Source organism: Colossoma macropomum, unplaced genomic scaffold (assembly GCF_904425465.1).
Source record: "Colossoma macropomum unplaced genomic scaffold, Colossoma_macropomum, whole genome shotgun sequence".
NCBI classification, from domain to species: Eukaryota; Metazoa; Chordata; class Actinopteri; order Characiformes; family Serrasalmidae; genus Colossoma; species Colossoma macropomum.
The window spans coordinates 6,925,704-6,940,823 of NW_023494790.1; the positions used below are offsets into that span (position 1 = coordinate 6,925,704).

Consider the following 15,120-nt stretch of genomic DNA (forward strand, 5'->3'; position numbering starts at 1 on the left):
GTAATATTTTACAAAAAGTATTGATACTTACACTGAATTACTGGAGTTGTGCACTTTGTCCATCACTGGTGAGGTGTGTGTGAGAGAGAGAGGGTGAGAGAGAGATAGAGAGAGAGAGTTATGCTGAAAATTTTGAGAGACTTAAGCAACATACCACTGGCCCCCTTCCCCCCACACACCCATGTAACTGTGCTGTTTTTTAGACTGTAATGTTTTTATTTTTCGTATGTTATACTAATATTCCTGTGAACAGCCCCTTGAATTGTTATCACTAAAAGGTAAAGTGCTATATAAACACAGATGTTGTTGTTATTATTATTATTATTATTATTATTATTATTATTATTATTAATTTAAAACGTTTTTGTATCGCTTGGCTTTTGGACATATACAGTAGACCCATTCTGTGTTGTCCTGTGCTATTATACTTTTTGTATGACTGTTTTTGTGTAAAGTACAGAGCCCTGCTGGTGACATCCTGTATAAATAAAAATAATATCGGCCACAACTTAGTAAGGCATGGGAGTGAGTTCTTAATGCGTGGCCATTAGTTAGTAAGCTGTTGGAACAAGATCTTAATGCATGGCCACGACTTAGTAAGGCATGATCTCATTCCCACACCTTACTAAGTCATGGCCACACATTAGGATCTCATTCCCCCCTGTTAATAAGGCATGAACATGCATTATGTTTATTTATATTGGATGTCCTCAGCAGGGCTTTGTAGTAAGATATGGGAACAAGATCCTAATGCATGGCCACAAATTAGTAAGGCATGATCTCATTCCTACGCCTTACTAAGTCATAGCCAGCATTAGGATCTCATTCCCACACCTTAATAAGGCGTGGCCACCCATTATTTTTATTTATATGTGATGTCACCAGCAGGGCCCTGTAGGAAAGCACTTGCAACAGCACCGTGCAAAACTCAGACAGCACACTTTACTATTTAATCTCCAGTCATTCAAGTCATTCATCTGGGGTGGTCTGTCCATCATTCTGACAACACCAGCAGCTTCTTTGTTTGATGTGTCTGTCTCTTTTTCTCAGTAAGAGCTTCTTGGCAGCTACACATCCTTTCAGACCCATAGTGCTGAGTCATCTTCTCACAGTGGAAGGATGGACAGAAACACCTGTGGATGTTTTCAGATCTGGAGCAGCTTGATTTTCTCCTCTCTCTCAGAGATGAAAGCTTTAAGTGCTGTTTATCTGATGGGGGCAGTTGTGGTGATTTATCAGGTCTGGAAGGTTGTTGTTAGGAGTCCCATCTTCTCTGTATCTCACGACAGTTTTGGAAACTGCTTTTTTTCAGCCTGTTACTTTGACTTTAAGCTTCCTTATGCAAGTGGATCTAATCTCAGAAATGTTTCCTGAGAAATGAATAGCTGGTACTCAGATTGACTGGAAATGAAATAAATGGAGGCTGGACTTTTCCACAGGGCTGCATGTTTAATCGTTTAGGCATCTGTGTGTGCAGAGTGAGGGGAGTGTGTGCGCGTCCGTGAGTATGTGCGTGTTTATGTGTCTGGCTGTGTACGTGCATGCGCACCGTGCGTGTTTGTGAGCGAGGTGTGAGTGTATGTGTGTGTGAGTGAGAGAGAGAGAGAAAGAGAGAGAGAGAGTGATGAATGTGTGTGTGAGCGAGGTATGTGTGTGTGTGACCCTTTTCCTCTCCTCGCGGAAACCTTGAGCTCTCGATAGGAGCAGATCTGCTTTGAGAGGCTGCGCGCGCTTCCTGCAGGCCCTTCCCAGGGTGCCGTGCGCGCCGCTGATTATTGTCTCCACATCCTCAATAGAGGCGCATTGAGGAAACACTCGGCTGCTGATAGCCGGGATCCGTTTTACTGATAACACTCATTTCCCCTCAGAGCAGCCACAGACCCAACAGCACACAAACACGCCAAATCCAGCACTCATATTTCACACTGATTAACAGGCCTCACTCATATGTCCACCTTCCCCTCTGCTGTAGTTCGCATCATCATCATCATCATCATCACCACCACCACCACCACCATCATCTGGGAGGGTACAGTTTCAGTCAGCATTCTGAGCTCACCGGTTTGCTGCCTCTGTTACATGCGCCCTAACTCGGCGCCTGACTCTGAGCCAGGGGAATTCCACCGCTTTTTCAAAATTTCATTCAGAGTGGTTTGATGTGAGTGTTCGCCAACTCAGCTTTCTTCACGATGTTTAGACAAAAGAAACTAGCCATTTTACTTAATATTATATTTTATTATTTATATTTTATATTTATGTTTTATATTTTATTACTGCCCAAAACTACTACACACGTCGTTTTTTTAAAATATTCCTATTTAGTATGTACCTGTAAGTGTGTAAGTAAGCAAGTATCTCCCTAACTAGAAGCGTTTTAAAGAGTTAAAGTAGGATTCTGTCGCTGAGATGTAAACAAGGTCATTCACGGTGGTTTGGTGTGAAATGGTTCACTGTGCACTGTTAGAAGTAAAGGTGCTATGCAGGTACATTTTTCGTTCATCAAGGTACAAACAGTGCAAATGTTCCCTCAAAGGTACAACATTGGTTTTAAAGTCCAATTGGGTACCTTAAATAAGTTTTTTTCCAGGTGAAAAGTCTGTATTTGTACCTTTTCATAACCGAATGTTTTAAAACAGAACAATAAAATAAAAGCCTGGAGACGAGACGGGGTGTGTGGAGTCAGTACAGCTTAGAAAATATTATTTCAATTGATTATGGTACAGTTATGTTCCCGTACCCTTGAGGGTCCAACCCCAGTGACAGTTTAGTGCCTTTATTTCTGAGAGTGTAGAGAAACTCATAGACTCAGATTTCTTTACAGTGGTGGTGATAGGAACCAGGGGTCACAATGTCTACAACACAAATATAGACATTTTATTAACAAAACCAACAGTGACCCTACACGAGGAGTTTTTTTATATGTATTATTGATAATAAAAAACAAAAAATACATTAAAAAATATATAAAATAACTGCTTTACCCCACAGCGCCTTGTGTGTACATCTCCGCCGTGATTTGATGAAAACATATATATAAATAGGCATTTTTTTTCTCAAAACTATCGTAAAACATTTCCTCAGGCATTAGTCGGTGTATTTAAAGCCGTATACGTCATATAACACTCTGCGAGGGGCTTTCAGAGGCATTAGACTCTTCGTCACCACCACCGTGAACAGGATCATTTCACAGCGAACCACTCTGATTGACTTTGTTTACATCTTAACCATTTAATTATGCAGAGAAATCGGCTGAATAAATAAATAATACAATCAATTAATTCGCCTTTCCGTTAGAGGTGCGACTGACAACTAAAAACACGTTTATCACGCACACTCTTGTGAGGAAGTTTGAGCACCCCTGGTCAAATTACGTCTCCAGTCATTAAAGTTATTCATTTTCCAGCGTCAGGAAAAAGAGCAGGAAACACACGTTTAACGGAAAATTACACAGAAGCCTCAACGACTAAATACAATACAAATTCTCTCTGTATAAAACCATATTTTATATTTATAATATTTTTCCACGCTTCCAAAAGTTCAGTCTTAGAAGTTGGTTTGGCATTTTCTGCTTCTCACGCTTGTGAAAAAGTTTGAGCACCCCTGGTCAAATTACATAATATGCTGATTCTCTAATTGGAGATAAATGACCACGTTTTTAAAATCAATTTTTAGTGCACAATTTCTAGCTTTTTTCCGAAATGAACACAAAACGTAGACCGTGCCCAAACGTTTGAACATACCCACGATTTTATGTTTTGTTTTCCTCGAATATGTTCAATTCAGCAAATAAATAGTAACTGCGTGGAATCAAACGTGCAAAAGCGCGTTTTCTGTAGAGCTTGTGCGGTAAAAATGGCTCGTCTGATCAACCTAAAATAATACTTAATGTGGTAACAATTAATTAACTAGTTTTATTCAACCTAAATAAATACTTGAAATGAACGAATCATTGAATCAATGTGATTTTTTGAGTTGAATAAAACTAGTTCAATTGCTTGTTACCTCATAAAGTAGTTTTTTAGGTGGATCTAACGAGCCATTTATTTTCAAATCAACAAAACGTGTAATTTGACGCAGGGGTGCCAAAACTTGTGCAAGACTACGGGGGGAAAATAACCAAACACTGAATAAAGTTGTATCCAGACGGTTGGATTATTAAATGCTACATCAACACGTTTTTCAGCTTACTTCTATTGGCAAGAATGTACTTGAATGACGTATTTAATTCACGCGAGCAGCGAACACATTCGAATCATGTCACTTGACCTCACGATCAGTGTGGTTGACCACAATGCATAAATTAGCTCAACTCTAATTGATTACTGATGAATACGCAGCGCACGAGTTGGTTGCGCGCTCGCTCGCTCCCTCATTTACATTTACTATATCACAGCTTATGCTTTCTTTCAGTTCGCTGTGTTTCAGAACTGATATTAAACACTTGAGCGCGATTAGTCCGTGTGTTTGTGTAGTTCTGGCTGATACATTATCTGGTGAGGCAGTGCGCAGTGCAGGTGTTCGGTATTTCCTATTTGAATTGTTTTTTGTATCATAAGTTCACAGCGTGCTGAGCTCAACATTGTGTTCTGCCTGGGCTGCTGAGGGGTAAATCGCAGTTTCCCCGTGCTGGAGGAGGAGGAGGAGGGTGGATGCAGGACGGATGTTGCAGCCATTGAGCCGATAAAGCAGCAGGAAACACATTGGCGGAAATTTTGCCCCAGTCCTGCTGGCCCTGCTCACAAACTGCCCCCTCACGCCCTCGGCTTGAGCCTGAAACATCTACTGAGGGTTTCCTCTAAAACATTTAGCCTTCAGCCCGCAGTCTAATACACGCTGTCAGCACGCTGAGCTGCCTGAGTGGATTATTTCTGTAACACTGAAACCACCAACAGCTCCTACATTTCCTTAGATTCTTATCGTTTCCTTAAATTCTCTGTATATATAAAAGATATTTATTACGCCATGTTTATAAAATTAGGTCTGAGCCTATTTGCCTGAAATGTCAAATTTGCCATCAGTATCAGTATAAAGGCAAATAGGGTGTGTATAATATATATTTATATATATATATAAATAAATAAACACACACACACACAAAGCCCTAAACGCACCCCAGCTGCCTTTAAATTTCTTTGTAATATGCATCTGAAATTTCTATATTATATACATGTAAGAGTATTAGTGGCGAGCCTCCACTCTTCTTCGAAGGCTTGGCGCTAGATATTTGAATACTGCTATGAAAATTTGGTTGCATTCAGCCACAAGAGCATTTAAAAGGTCAGGTACTCATGAAACATGATCATGTCTGGGTCATAAACTCCACCCCAACTCATCTCAAAGGTACTGGACGGAGCTCCGTCACTCCAGAGAGTGCAGTTCCACAGTGCCTGGGGGGCTTTATACCCCTCTAGCTGACGCTTGGCATTGAGCAAGGACCCATTGTGTTGGTCAATGCACTTCTATGGCGATTATACCAGCTGCGAGCGCGCAGTTTAGTGTGTGTACTGGGTGAACCTTAGTAAAAGTGTTCACTAATGATAAGGCTGTCTGGATACTTACGTGCGTGAGATGAAATGGCTCTTGTAAACGGGTTTGTAAATGTTTTTTTTTTTCTTTTCAGCGAAGCCCCTCCTGTGGAGTCCGTTCCTGCAGCGTCCTGTCCACAAGAGGAAAGGAGGGCAGGTGCGCTTCTCCAACGAGCAAACCATCGAGCTGGAGAAGAAGTTTGAAACGCAGAAGTACCTGAGCCCCCCTGAGAGGAAACGACTGGCCAAGATGCTACAGCTCAGCGAGAGACAGGTACACACACACACACACACACACACACACACACACACACACGCGTCACGCGGTTATTTTTTATAAATAAGAATGATGATTCACCTGATAATTTAATGGTAAAATCTTTACCATCAAAATAATTACTAATACAATTATTTTATCAATACAGAGGATAAAAATGATAAAGTGATCGATTAGAAACACTAATTTGACAAATACACTACATATTCAAAAAATCACATTATTATTATTATTATTATTATTATTATTATTATTATTATGGGCACATTTTAGCCACTTGAACCAGCGTTGTTGCTCAAAACAACTATTATTTGCCTATTTTATCGGATTATTGAATTGTATATGGGAGATGGGACGAGAGCTTCACATCAGTTTCACTGGTTTTCTATGAGACTGAATGGCTCTCATTCAGTTACCTGGAGGCGGCGGCGTCACTGTCTCACATGTTAAATCAGGCTATTTAAACTGAGCTGCCTCTTTACTCTTTACTGACTCTGCTTTGAATCATATGGTTCAAATATGTCAAATGAAGCTTTTACCAAAGCAGTAAACTTAAAGACAGGAATTGTGTCGTTGTAAAATATTTTATTGATGTGCACGCGCTTGGCATGCGTTAATTATGAACGATTTTCAGCGTATTATCTAAGATTTGTCTGCTTTCCAAGAGTCAGCGGAGCTGCGCTTTTACAACTACACTCTTCAAAAAGATGGTTCTCCAAGGGTTCTTTAGTAAAGGGAATGGTTTTATTTAGATCCATGAGTTTTCATGCTTGCATGGTTCTTAGCATGGTTAAATGGTTCTTCAGACTGATGGACAAAGTGTTGTATATGGTTCTATATAGAACCTTTTGGAAATGGTTCTATATAACACCAAAAAAAAAGCTTTTTCCGTTGTTAAAGCTTGACATCGTCACATTTAATGAACCCTTTTTGGTGAAATATAGAGCCATTTTCAAAAAGGTTCTATAGAAAAACATAGACAGCACATTCAGCATCGATCTGAGGACTATTTCACCACGCAAAGAACCATTTAAACATGAAATTGTACTATAGGTTCTAACTAAAGAGCCCTTAAAGAACTACATTTTTAGTGTATATAAACGCAAGTGTGCGGGAAATTTAACTGCGGCTGATAAAAATAATTTAAAAAATCTGAACTCTAAAATAATCCGAACGTAGTAAAATCCTGATTTGGAGCAGATTTGGTGTGTTTATGTTTTATCGTATGTATATTTTAAACACCTGCACTGTGAGCCGAATCGTTGCCCTCGCGCACTGCTGGCCGCTTTGTGGGCGCTTCGCTAAAACGCACGCGGGTAAAGGGTTAACAGAGGGAACGCGTGTGTAGAGGGCAGTTCTGAACCCCGAAGGTGCTTAATACTGTTTTTAAAACGTTTAGAAAACCATAACGTACTGATGTCACGCGCTTTGGATACATTCCTTTTTTTATCAAACTGTCTGTCGTATCTCGAGCTTGGTGTGGCTGCAGGGCGAGACACAATCGGTCAGTGCACCGCATATCAGTGATCTGATTGGTTAAGCTCGTTTGCGTCATTTGCGGCTCTGCCACTTTCGAGAACTTTCTTTTTTTGTTTTCCAGAATAATCATTGTTGAGGGAGCCGTTACAACCGTTACTCAGACCCGCGCTGTGTTATGATTAATCTCACATTTTTTACTGTAAAAAAAAAAAAACACCCTCTTTTTGACAAAGTGTGTCAAAAATTCTTCGTATTCAAAATTGTCGCATATAGATAAACCAACGGGGTTGTTTTATTTACAAACTGAAAATATATAGACATTAAATAATGAAACTGTGTTGTCTTTAAGTGACTGGTTTACCTAAAATGGATGAAAAATTATGAAAGAACATTTCAATCAATGCCCGCTGCCCTCTGTCACTGTTTGACCGCTGCTGTCTCATCTTTGCACAACACTGCACAGTAATTTTAACTACTACGTTTACTTATTAATGTCTGACCGTTTTATTTACACTGTGAGCCCGGATAAGTTGAATTTACTTAAAAAAAATGAAGAAACCGGTTGCCTTAAAAAAAATCAAGTAATGTGTAATTTTAAAACTTGAGTTATAATAACTATAATTTTGTGTTAGGCTAACTTAAATGTTTGTGCAACTCGTAAACTCGTAAAAAATATTTTAATTTATTTATTTATATTTAGAAATTGTTTTCTAAATATAAATGTCGTTTTGAAATTGCAATTTAACTACGTTTCATTAGGCAATTGGGTTTTTTTTTCTAATTAAGTGATACTGACCACTTTGACAAACACCGAAGAGTTAACCTTTGTTGTGAACATAGTCACCGACCGACACAAAACCCCACTCATCAGCTAAGGGAACGATAACCTCCACTCTTAGCCAACAACACAATGTCAGGCAACTGAGTTAAGCATATATAAAACACATCCGCCTGAGGAAAGGCAGTCTGGGTCTGACGGTGAGTAAAACAAATGGAAAGAAACACTCGGTATGCAAATAGATGGAGCCAGCAGCCAATGGGAAAGAAATGTATGTTTAATCTAACAAGATCGTGTTAACAAAACACACATGTAACTGCATTTTACAGCTTACTTAGTTTGACTCAGTTTCACACATTTGTTCAGCAACTTTAGTGAGAAAGAAACAATTATAACCAACAGAAATGTCGTCATTTTTTGAATGTAGGGTTTCAAAGTTGTCATAGCAACAGACTAAACTAAATAGCAATAAGTTAATTCAACTCAAAAATGCCATTTGAGTGTACAAAATCATCAAAAACGTTCCCTTAAGTTAAAATTGTTGAGTGATATGTGGGATATACTGAGTTTTATGGACAACAGACTTAATTTATTTAAGTTAAAACAAAATTACAGTGTACGTCTTACTGTTTTGTTAACGGAGGATTAGCAAAGTAAGAATTCCACTGTACAGTGACCGCCTGTTTTCTGTGCGTATGACAATAAAACTCTTCAATCTTGAAGCTTAAAAACTGTTTACGGTCATCCAAAGAAAATTCCGTTCCAATTAAGAAATAAACTGCACTGAAAAGTTTCAAATTTATTCCATCAACAGCTGAACTTCATGCGGCGGGAACACAGTCTGCGTGTCCTGACTCGACTCAGTTTGACTGAATAGAAATCTGTGGCATCAGTGAATCGAGTTCAGTGTTTCACATCAGTTAGAGTGAATCTCTTCCGTGGTTCTGTAATTATCGAGTAATTCCTCCAATGTCATACTCGGGATCTTCGCTTAGAGTCTTAACAGGAAATTCACTTTAAAAAAAGAGAAAAAAGAAAAAAGGTATTCTTTGCACATAAGCGTCAGTGATGAAATGATTCATACTGTATAATGAAGGCTGAACATTTAACGTTTCACGCAGACAGTGATGTGTTTATTTATGTGTTTGTTTGTTTTATTTTCCAGGTAAAGACGTGGTTCCAGAACCGCAGAGCAAAATGGAGGCGCCTCAAACAGGTGAGTCCGGATTACAGACCACAGATTAAACATGACAGCACAGGAGCTCTTATTAAGAATCTGCCTCAGCAGCTCAGAACATCAGGCTCACATTTATCAGCTGGTAAAGAAATGATTGATAAAGAAATTGCGCGTGAAAGAGGAATTTCTATTAAATTCTGGATTAATCTGTTGCTTTTAACACGTTAAGACAGTTTACAAGATTATAAGCATTTTGCTTGCAATGTTGGGGGCCTAATCGGAGGTGATAATAATAATAATAATAATAATAATAATAATAATAAAAAACATTACATAAATATCATTACACAATTAATTAAGAATCTATTTGGCGATATTATAATAATACTTATACTAATAATACTTACAATACTTAATGTTTGTATCATTCGATTTATTGGTGTTATAATTGGTTATAATTATCACCTTTTTTCTTATATATATATATATATATATATATATATATATATATATATATATATACACACACACACACACACACACACACACACACACACACACACACACATATATATATATGAACAGCATGAAACATATGTACAAAGATATTTTGTAGGAAATTTGTACAAATATTATTCCTAGTATTACTTTATTGTTGTTGTTGATGTGAACATCAGAAGATCTATAACTCATTTAAAAGGGTTATAAATCTGCTAATGTAACATGTAACAGTGAGCAACATGAAAAGCAGCCCACCAACAGCTGCTCTACAAAACTGCTCTAACAAATGCAAAGAGCATCTAGAATCTAATTTTTCTAATCTTTTGTCTACTAAGAATTCCTTTAATTCACCTGTGTGTTTTCCTCCGACCATGTGCAGGAGAACCCTCAGGTCAGTAAGCGGGATCTGGAGGACGGGATCTCCACAGAGAGGAGCAGTGAACTGTCTCATGCAGAAATCCACTCAGACTCTTCTCACGAGTCCGACCAAGAGCTGGACGTGGAGGACCACTCTGAACTCTCACCGGACCCTCACTTATCACTCTGAACTCTCTGACACTGCATACAACACTGTAAATACTGTATAATTGTATATTTGTCTTCACGTGTAGAAGATCGAGTTGCTCTGTCTTTTTAAAATAAGTTAATGAACGTCTACATTTTTGATTGAAGCCGCAGAGAATGTAGCCCAAACACAACGGACATTTGATTCTGTTGATTACCGTGTATCTTTGTGTAACTTCATGGCCGCAATGCGTGAAGTCATTACGGTCTTAAAGATGGAATGTAAATATTTTGTGTAGGTCAATAAACAGTATCTTGCATTAGTAGAATCTATTGATCTATTTATCTATCTATTCATTTTCATTCTTATTTGTTTGTTTGTTTAAATGTTTGTTTGCATAAACTCTAAATTACACTAAAATATGTAAACCCAAATGGGTTTATGGACACTGTAGACCGCAATTTTACTATTTTATCCGATTTGAGCTTTAAGGGAAGAACAAACAAGGGGAATTCTACCAATTTTTTTCAAAGGTTCTGCATATTTCAATGGCTGAAATGTAAACAAAACAAAAGCATTCAGAGTGGTTTGATGTGAAATGGTTTATTGTAGAGAAACTTACATTTTTCCAATAAAACATCTACTATCCAAAACCACCAGTGAACCTACATGTCTTCTGAGTTCTGATATATAATGTGAGACAAAAATATACCCTACATGTACCTCTCCTCCTTGACGTGTTCCATGTTTTGCACCTCAACCTAACAGCAAAATAATAATCAATGCCTCAGGTTTTAATAATCTCATAACTATTCAATGTAATAGCTTTTCATGAGAGATGCTTTGGACCCATCACCACCATTGTAATCATTTCTGACTATGAATTTTCTCTTGAATGGTGCATTTCACCTCAAACCACTCGGAATGACTTTGTTTACGCTTTAAGGGCTTAATTATGCTGACATTTTGATAAATCAGTGGAATTTCCCTTCATGGCTTTCTGAAAGAAGGCTTGTTCCTTTAAAGGGGACAGCCAATTTTTTAAAAAAAGATCTTCATAAATAAATTAAGATGCCATTCAGATTGGTTTAATGTGAACTGTCAGAATAGCTCACAGTGGTGGTGATAGGAACCAGATGTCCGAGGAGTTTAACGCCTCAAAATCCCAGGCTTATTACATTCTAAGGTTTATTACTGAGTAACTACAGGGACTTGAATGCAAACTGACTGAGCTATTCTTAGGTTATAGATGTGTAATAAAACTTTAGGCCCTGGCCATTCACTAGTGTTTTTTATAGTACATAAAATGGCTATATTTTGGTTGTAGACATTGTGACTCTTGGTTCCTATCACCACCACTGTAAGGAAATCTGTGGAGTAAGTAAGTTTTTCTACAATGAACCATTTTACCTCAAATCACTCTGAATGATTGTACATTTCAACAATTGAATTATGTAGAATTTGGCAAAATTCTCCTTTTAAGCCACTGACGGAGGCCGTGGCAAACCTTTCATGAGATCTTGTCATTCCTTCCGTTGGTGATAAGGCCAGCATATCAGCTCAATTACGCCAGTATGTGAGTACAAATTCACACCAGTGTCACCTTCATTGCTCCTAACAGATCAAACAATCCATCTGATACTGTCATCATGGACAGATTGCCTGTTAGGCATTAAAATCAATCAGTGATTCATCAATGAAAGAATTCCCCCCTTCCTGCTGCTCTGAGGGTGGAGGTTTACTCCGTAGATCAATTCATATTCAGCCTTGTTCTGTGCTGGTTAACAGGGAGACTATTTCCTGTTGAATCAGCACATCCACCGCCTGTCCAGCACAGGTATCGGCAGCTTCAACTTCAAATGGGTTATCATTTGGAGGAAGGCAAACAGCAGGAGTTAAGTTTTTTTTTTGTCTGTGTTAATGATTGGAGAAACGGAGAGGATACTATGTGATAAACGGTTGAGCTCTGTGGCCCCTCGATGCTCACTCTCTGGGTTCAACAGCCTCAGAGCGCTGTCTGAGCAGGGCCAAAACCAACAGACGATGCATCGATTTAACCCTGAATTGAGTAATGCTTCACAAATCCTGTAACTGAAAAGCCAACACTGAAAACAGGACAGTCAAAGTGGTCAATGGAGAAACATTCTTTGGTGCGATTTGGGTTCCAAAGTGCTGAGAAGGTACTATAAGTGCACATAGCACACCTGCATCTTTGTAAGCCCTTTTAAGCAGCTCCACGACAAGGTCTAACCTGGTATCTATGGGCCAAAGTGCCTTATCCTATTTATGCTATTTATGATCCCACTCTGTTTTGCTTCCATGCCCCTGTTTGGACAAGTAATCATTTTATGGCTCTGAGTGAATTGGCGATTCAAGCAGAAAATCCTGAGCTCATTTAGAGTAGCAGCTGAATGCTTTAAAAATGCTCTATCTCCATTTGAATGAGGCCTAATTGAAAAGCAAATAGCACAGTCGACTGGGCAATAGGCCGCTGAGTGATATTTTCCTAGGCTGCCGGAGGAATCCGGGCTTGAGGAGCCTTCAACATGTCACCGGACGGGGATGAATTGATGCTTTAGATATTAAAACCCCCAAAGCCCGGCCGGTAACGGAGGGATAAGTGGTCTCTTTGACGACAACTGGACAAATATTGACCTGATAATCAGAGAACAGGGAGCTCTAAAGGCCTGACGACTCGAGAGAGAGTGGGGCTGTAATTGTTTAATTGACAGAAAGTTTGTGCTCCGTCAGATCAATTAGCAATGTTTTTCCTCTCCAGGATTTGTTAGTCATCCTTAAAACGATGCTTTCTATCGGAGAGATTGTGTTTATGTGTGACTGTGTGCTTGCATACGTGTCTGAGTGTCCCTCCCTCGCTCTCTCTAAAACTCCAATCACTCTTCTCCGTGATGTCTGAGAGCGGCTCTGTGGCTCTAATGGATTGTTTGTTCCTTTTTTTGCAGGGCAGTGATTAAAGCTCTGGAATAAAGCTGCCCAATAGTTTAACGTGCTCATGTGAATGGGCTCTGATAGCAAGCCAACTGATCCTATCTGGCCCCCAAGGCCAGCAGATAGACAGGATCGGTCTATCTCTTAACTGGAGGATGTTAGTGATATGCTCTAACAATGCTTCCATTAAAGATTATGGACGAGTGATTGAGTCTCTTTTTAAATCCATTAAGGATATCTCTCATGGGCTAAAGACACAACAGTTCAGGCTAATTAGGTGGAAACCTTGTCTTGCTCTGTGTAAAAGGGTGGGTACAATATTGCATGGAACCATCAGCTGATCAAAAACCATTAAGCAATGGTAAATAAAGGGGATTGACCAGCTGTTTTGTGAAACAGGATCAGCCTCTGCTGTTAAGCTTCTCTCCGTGTCTGATTGATTTCCATACAATATGACAAGCAAAGTGCCTTACAAAATCTCCTAAATGAATCCCATACTCTGCTGTATTGTACTATTTGAAATGTTACAATTCTTCTACAGTTCTTTGGGTATTTTACTATAAGTTATATAACTATAATGAGGGTGAACCCTGACTTTTAGAGGCAGGCCCTTCAGTTCAGGCCATAAATTTCAAAACTCTGTCAAACATGAGAAGAAAACACCTCTACAATGATGCTAATCTCTGTTAGCCTCCCTATGGGATCCTATCAGCGTACTAGCATAAAGCCAACAGATATTTACATGAACCTTGAATCTTATTACCGACATATTAACATGGATTTTGCCTTATACCCGTTTTATAACCTTGACTCTTAGAGGCAGGCCTTCATTTCAGGCCATAAATATCAAAACTCTGTCAAACATGAGAAGAAAACACCTCTACAATGATGCTAATCTCTGTTGGCCTCCCTATGGGATCCTATCAGCGTACTAGCATGAAGCCAACAGATATTTACATGAACCTTGAATCTTATTACCGACATATTAACATGGATTTTGCCTCATACCCGTTTTATAACCCTGACTCTTAGAGGCAGACCTTCAGTTCAGGCCATAAATATCAAAACTCTGTCAAAAATGAGAAGAAAACACCTCTGCAATAATGCTAATTTCTGCTAGCCTCCCTATGGAATTCTATGAGTATGCTAGCATGAAGCCAACAGCAATTCACATGAACATTGAATCTTGTTACAGATGTATTAACATGTATTTTACCTTTAGCAGTATAGTTTTATAGTGACTCTTTCAGTACAGAGATCCACTGCTGTTTTCCATCTCCAAAAGCTGACCGAAACTCACTGGTCAAGCTACCACTGGCATTCACAGTCTATGACGTATCCTTCAATAGTCCCACTCATTGTAAATAAAAACATGATTGGTTTATTCCACTGTCACTTCCCAAGTATGTTAGTGGTTAATCTGACTAGGCCTTCAGGTCAGCTCCTGAAGGCCTAACCAATAGGTGCACTCATTTGGCTGTTACTCCTGATTGGATAACTTTCTGTTGGGCGTTTAACCCCTTCGTTTCCAACCCAAGTTTAATAATGAAATAAAAGTATTACTACACTACTCACAGAGTTTAATAACAACAAGCATGATCAAAACTGAACTAAAAGGTACAGACATTTTGACTTCAGAGAATTTATTAGGCCTTCTCTGAATGCCTATAAGGTCCTGAGGGTTCCCCTCTGCTAATGTCTGTTCAAACACATTTTTCTTCATGGCTACTTCAGTGCTGCTATCTATGTGTCTGGATGTGGATGTTCTGAGTGAATTAAGGAGTGGTCAGGGACACAAGGACAGTTAAGTGGCCATGGGGATGCAGACAGTTAATATATCATTTAAAGAGTAGTGCAGCTAATGGAGATGATGGCATTTATCAGCCTAGTGGGACAGTTTGTAAGGCTTCCACTAACTTTATCTATGGA

At 39.0% G+C, this 15,120-nt stretch overlaps 1 protein-coding gene across 1 annotated transcript in view; it reads left to right on the plus strand.

Annotated features, from left to right (window-relative positions):
* Nucleotides 1–10,567, plus strand: part of hhex (hematopoietically expressed homeobox) — a 13,199-nt gene extending 2,632 nt beyond the window's left edge. Inside the window, exons 2-4 of the mRNA XM_036571993.1 lie at nucleotides 5,621–5,799; nucleotides 9,225–9,275; nucleotides 10,117–10,567. Of these exons, the coding sequence (XP_036427886.1) occupies nucleotides 5,621–5,799; nucleotides 9,225–9,275; nucleotides 10,117–10,284 (398 nt within the window). The 3' untranslated portion in view covers nucleotides 10,285–10,567. The remainder of the gene's footprint in view (nucleotides 1–5,620; nucleotides 5,800–9,224; nucleotides 9,276–10,116) is intronic.
* The last annotated feature ends 4,553 nt before the right edge of the window (nucleotides 10,568–15,120 follow it).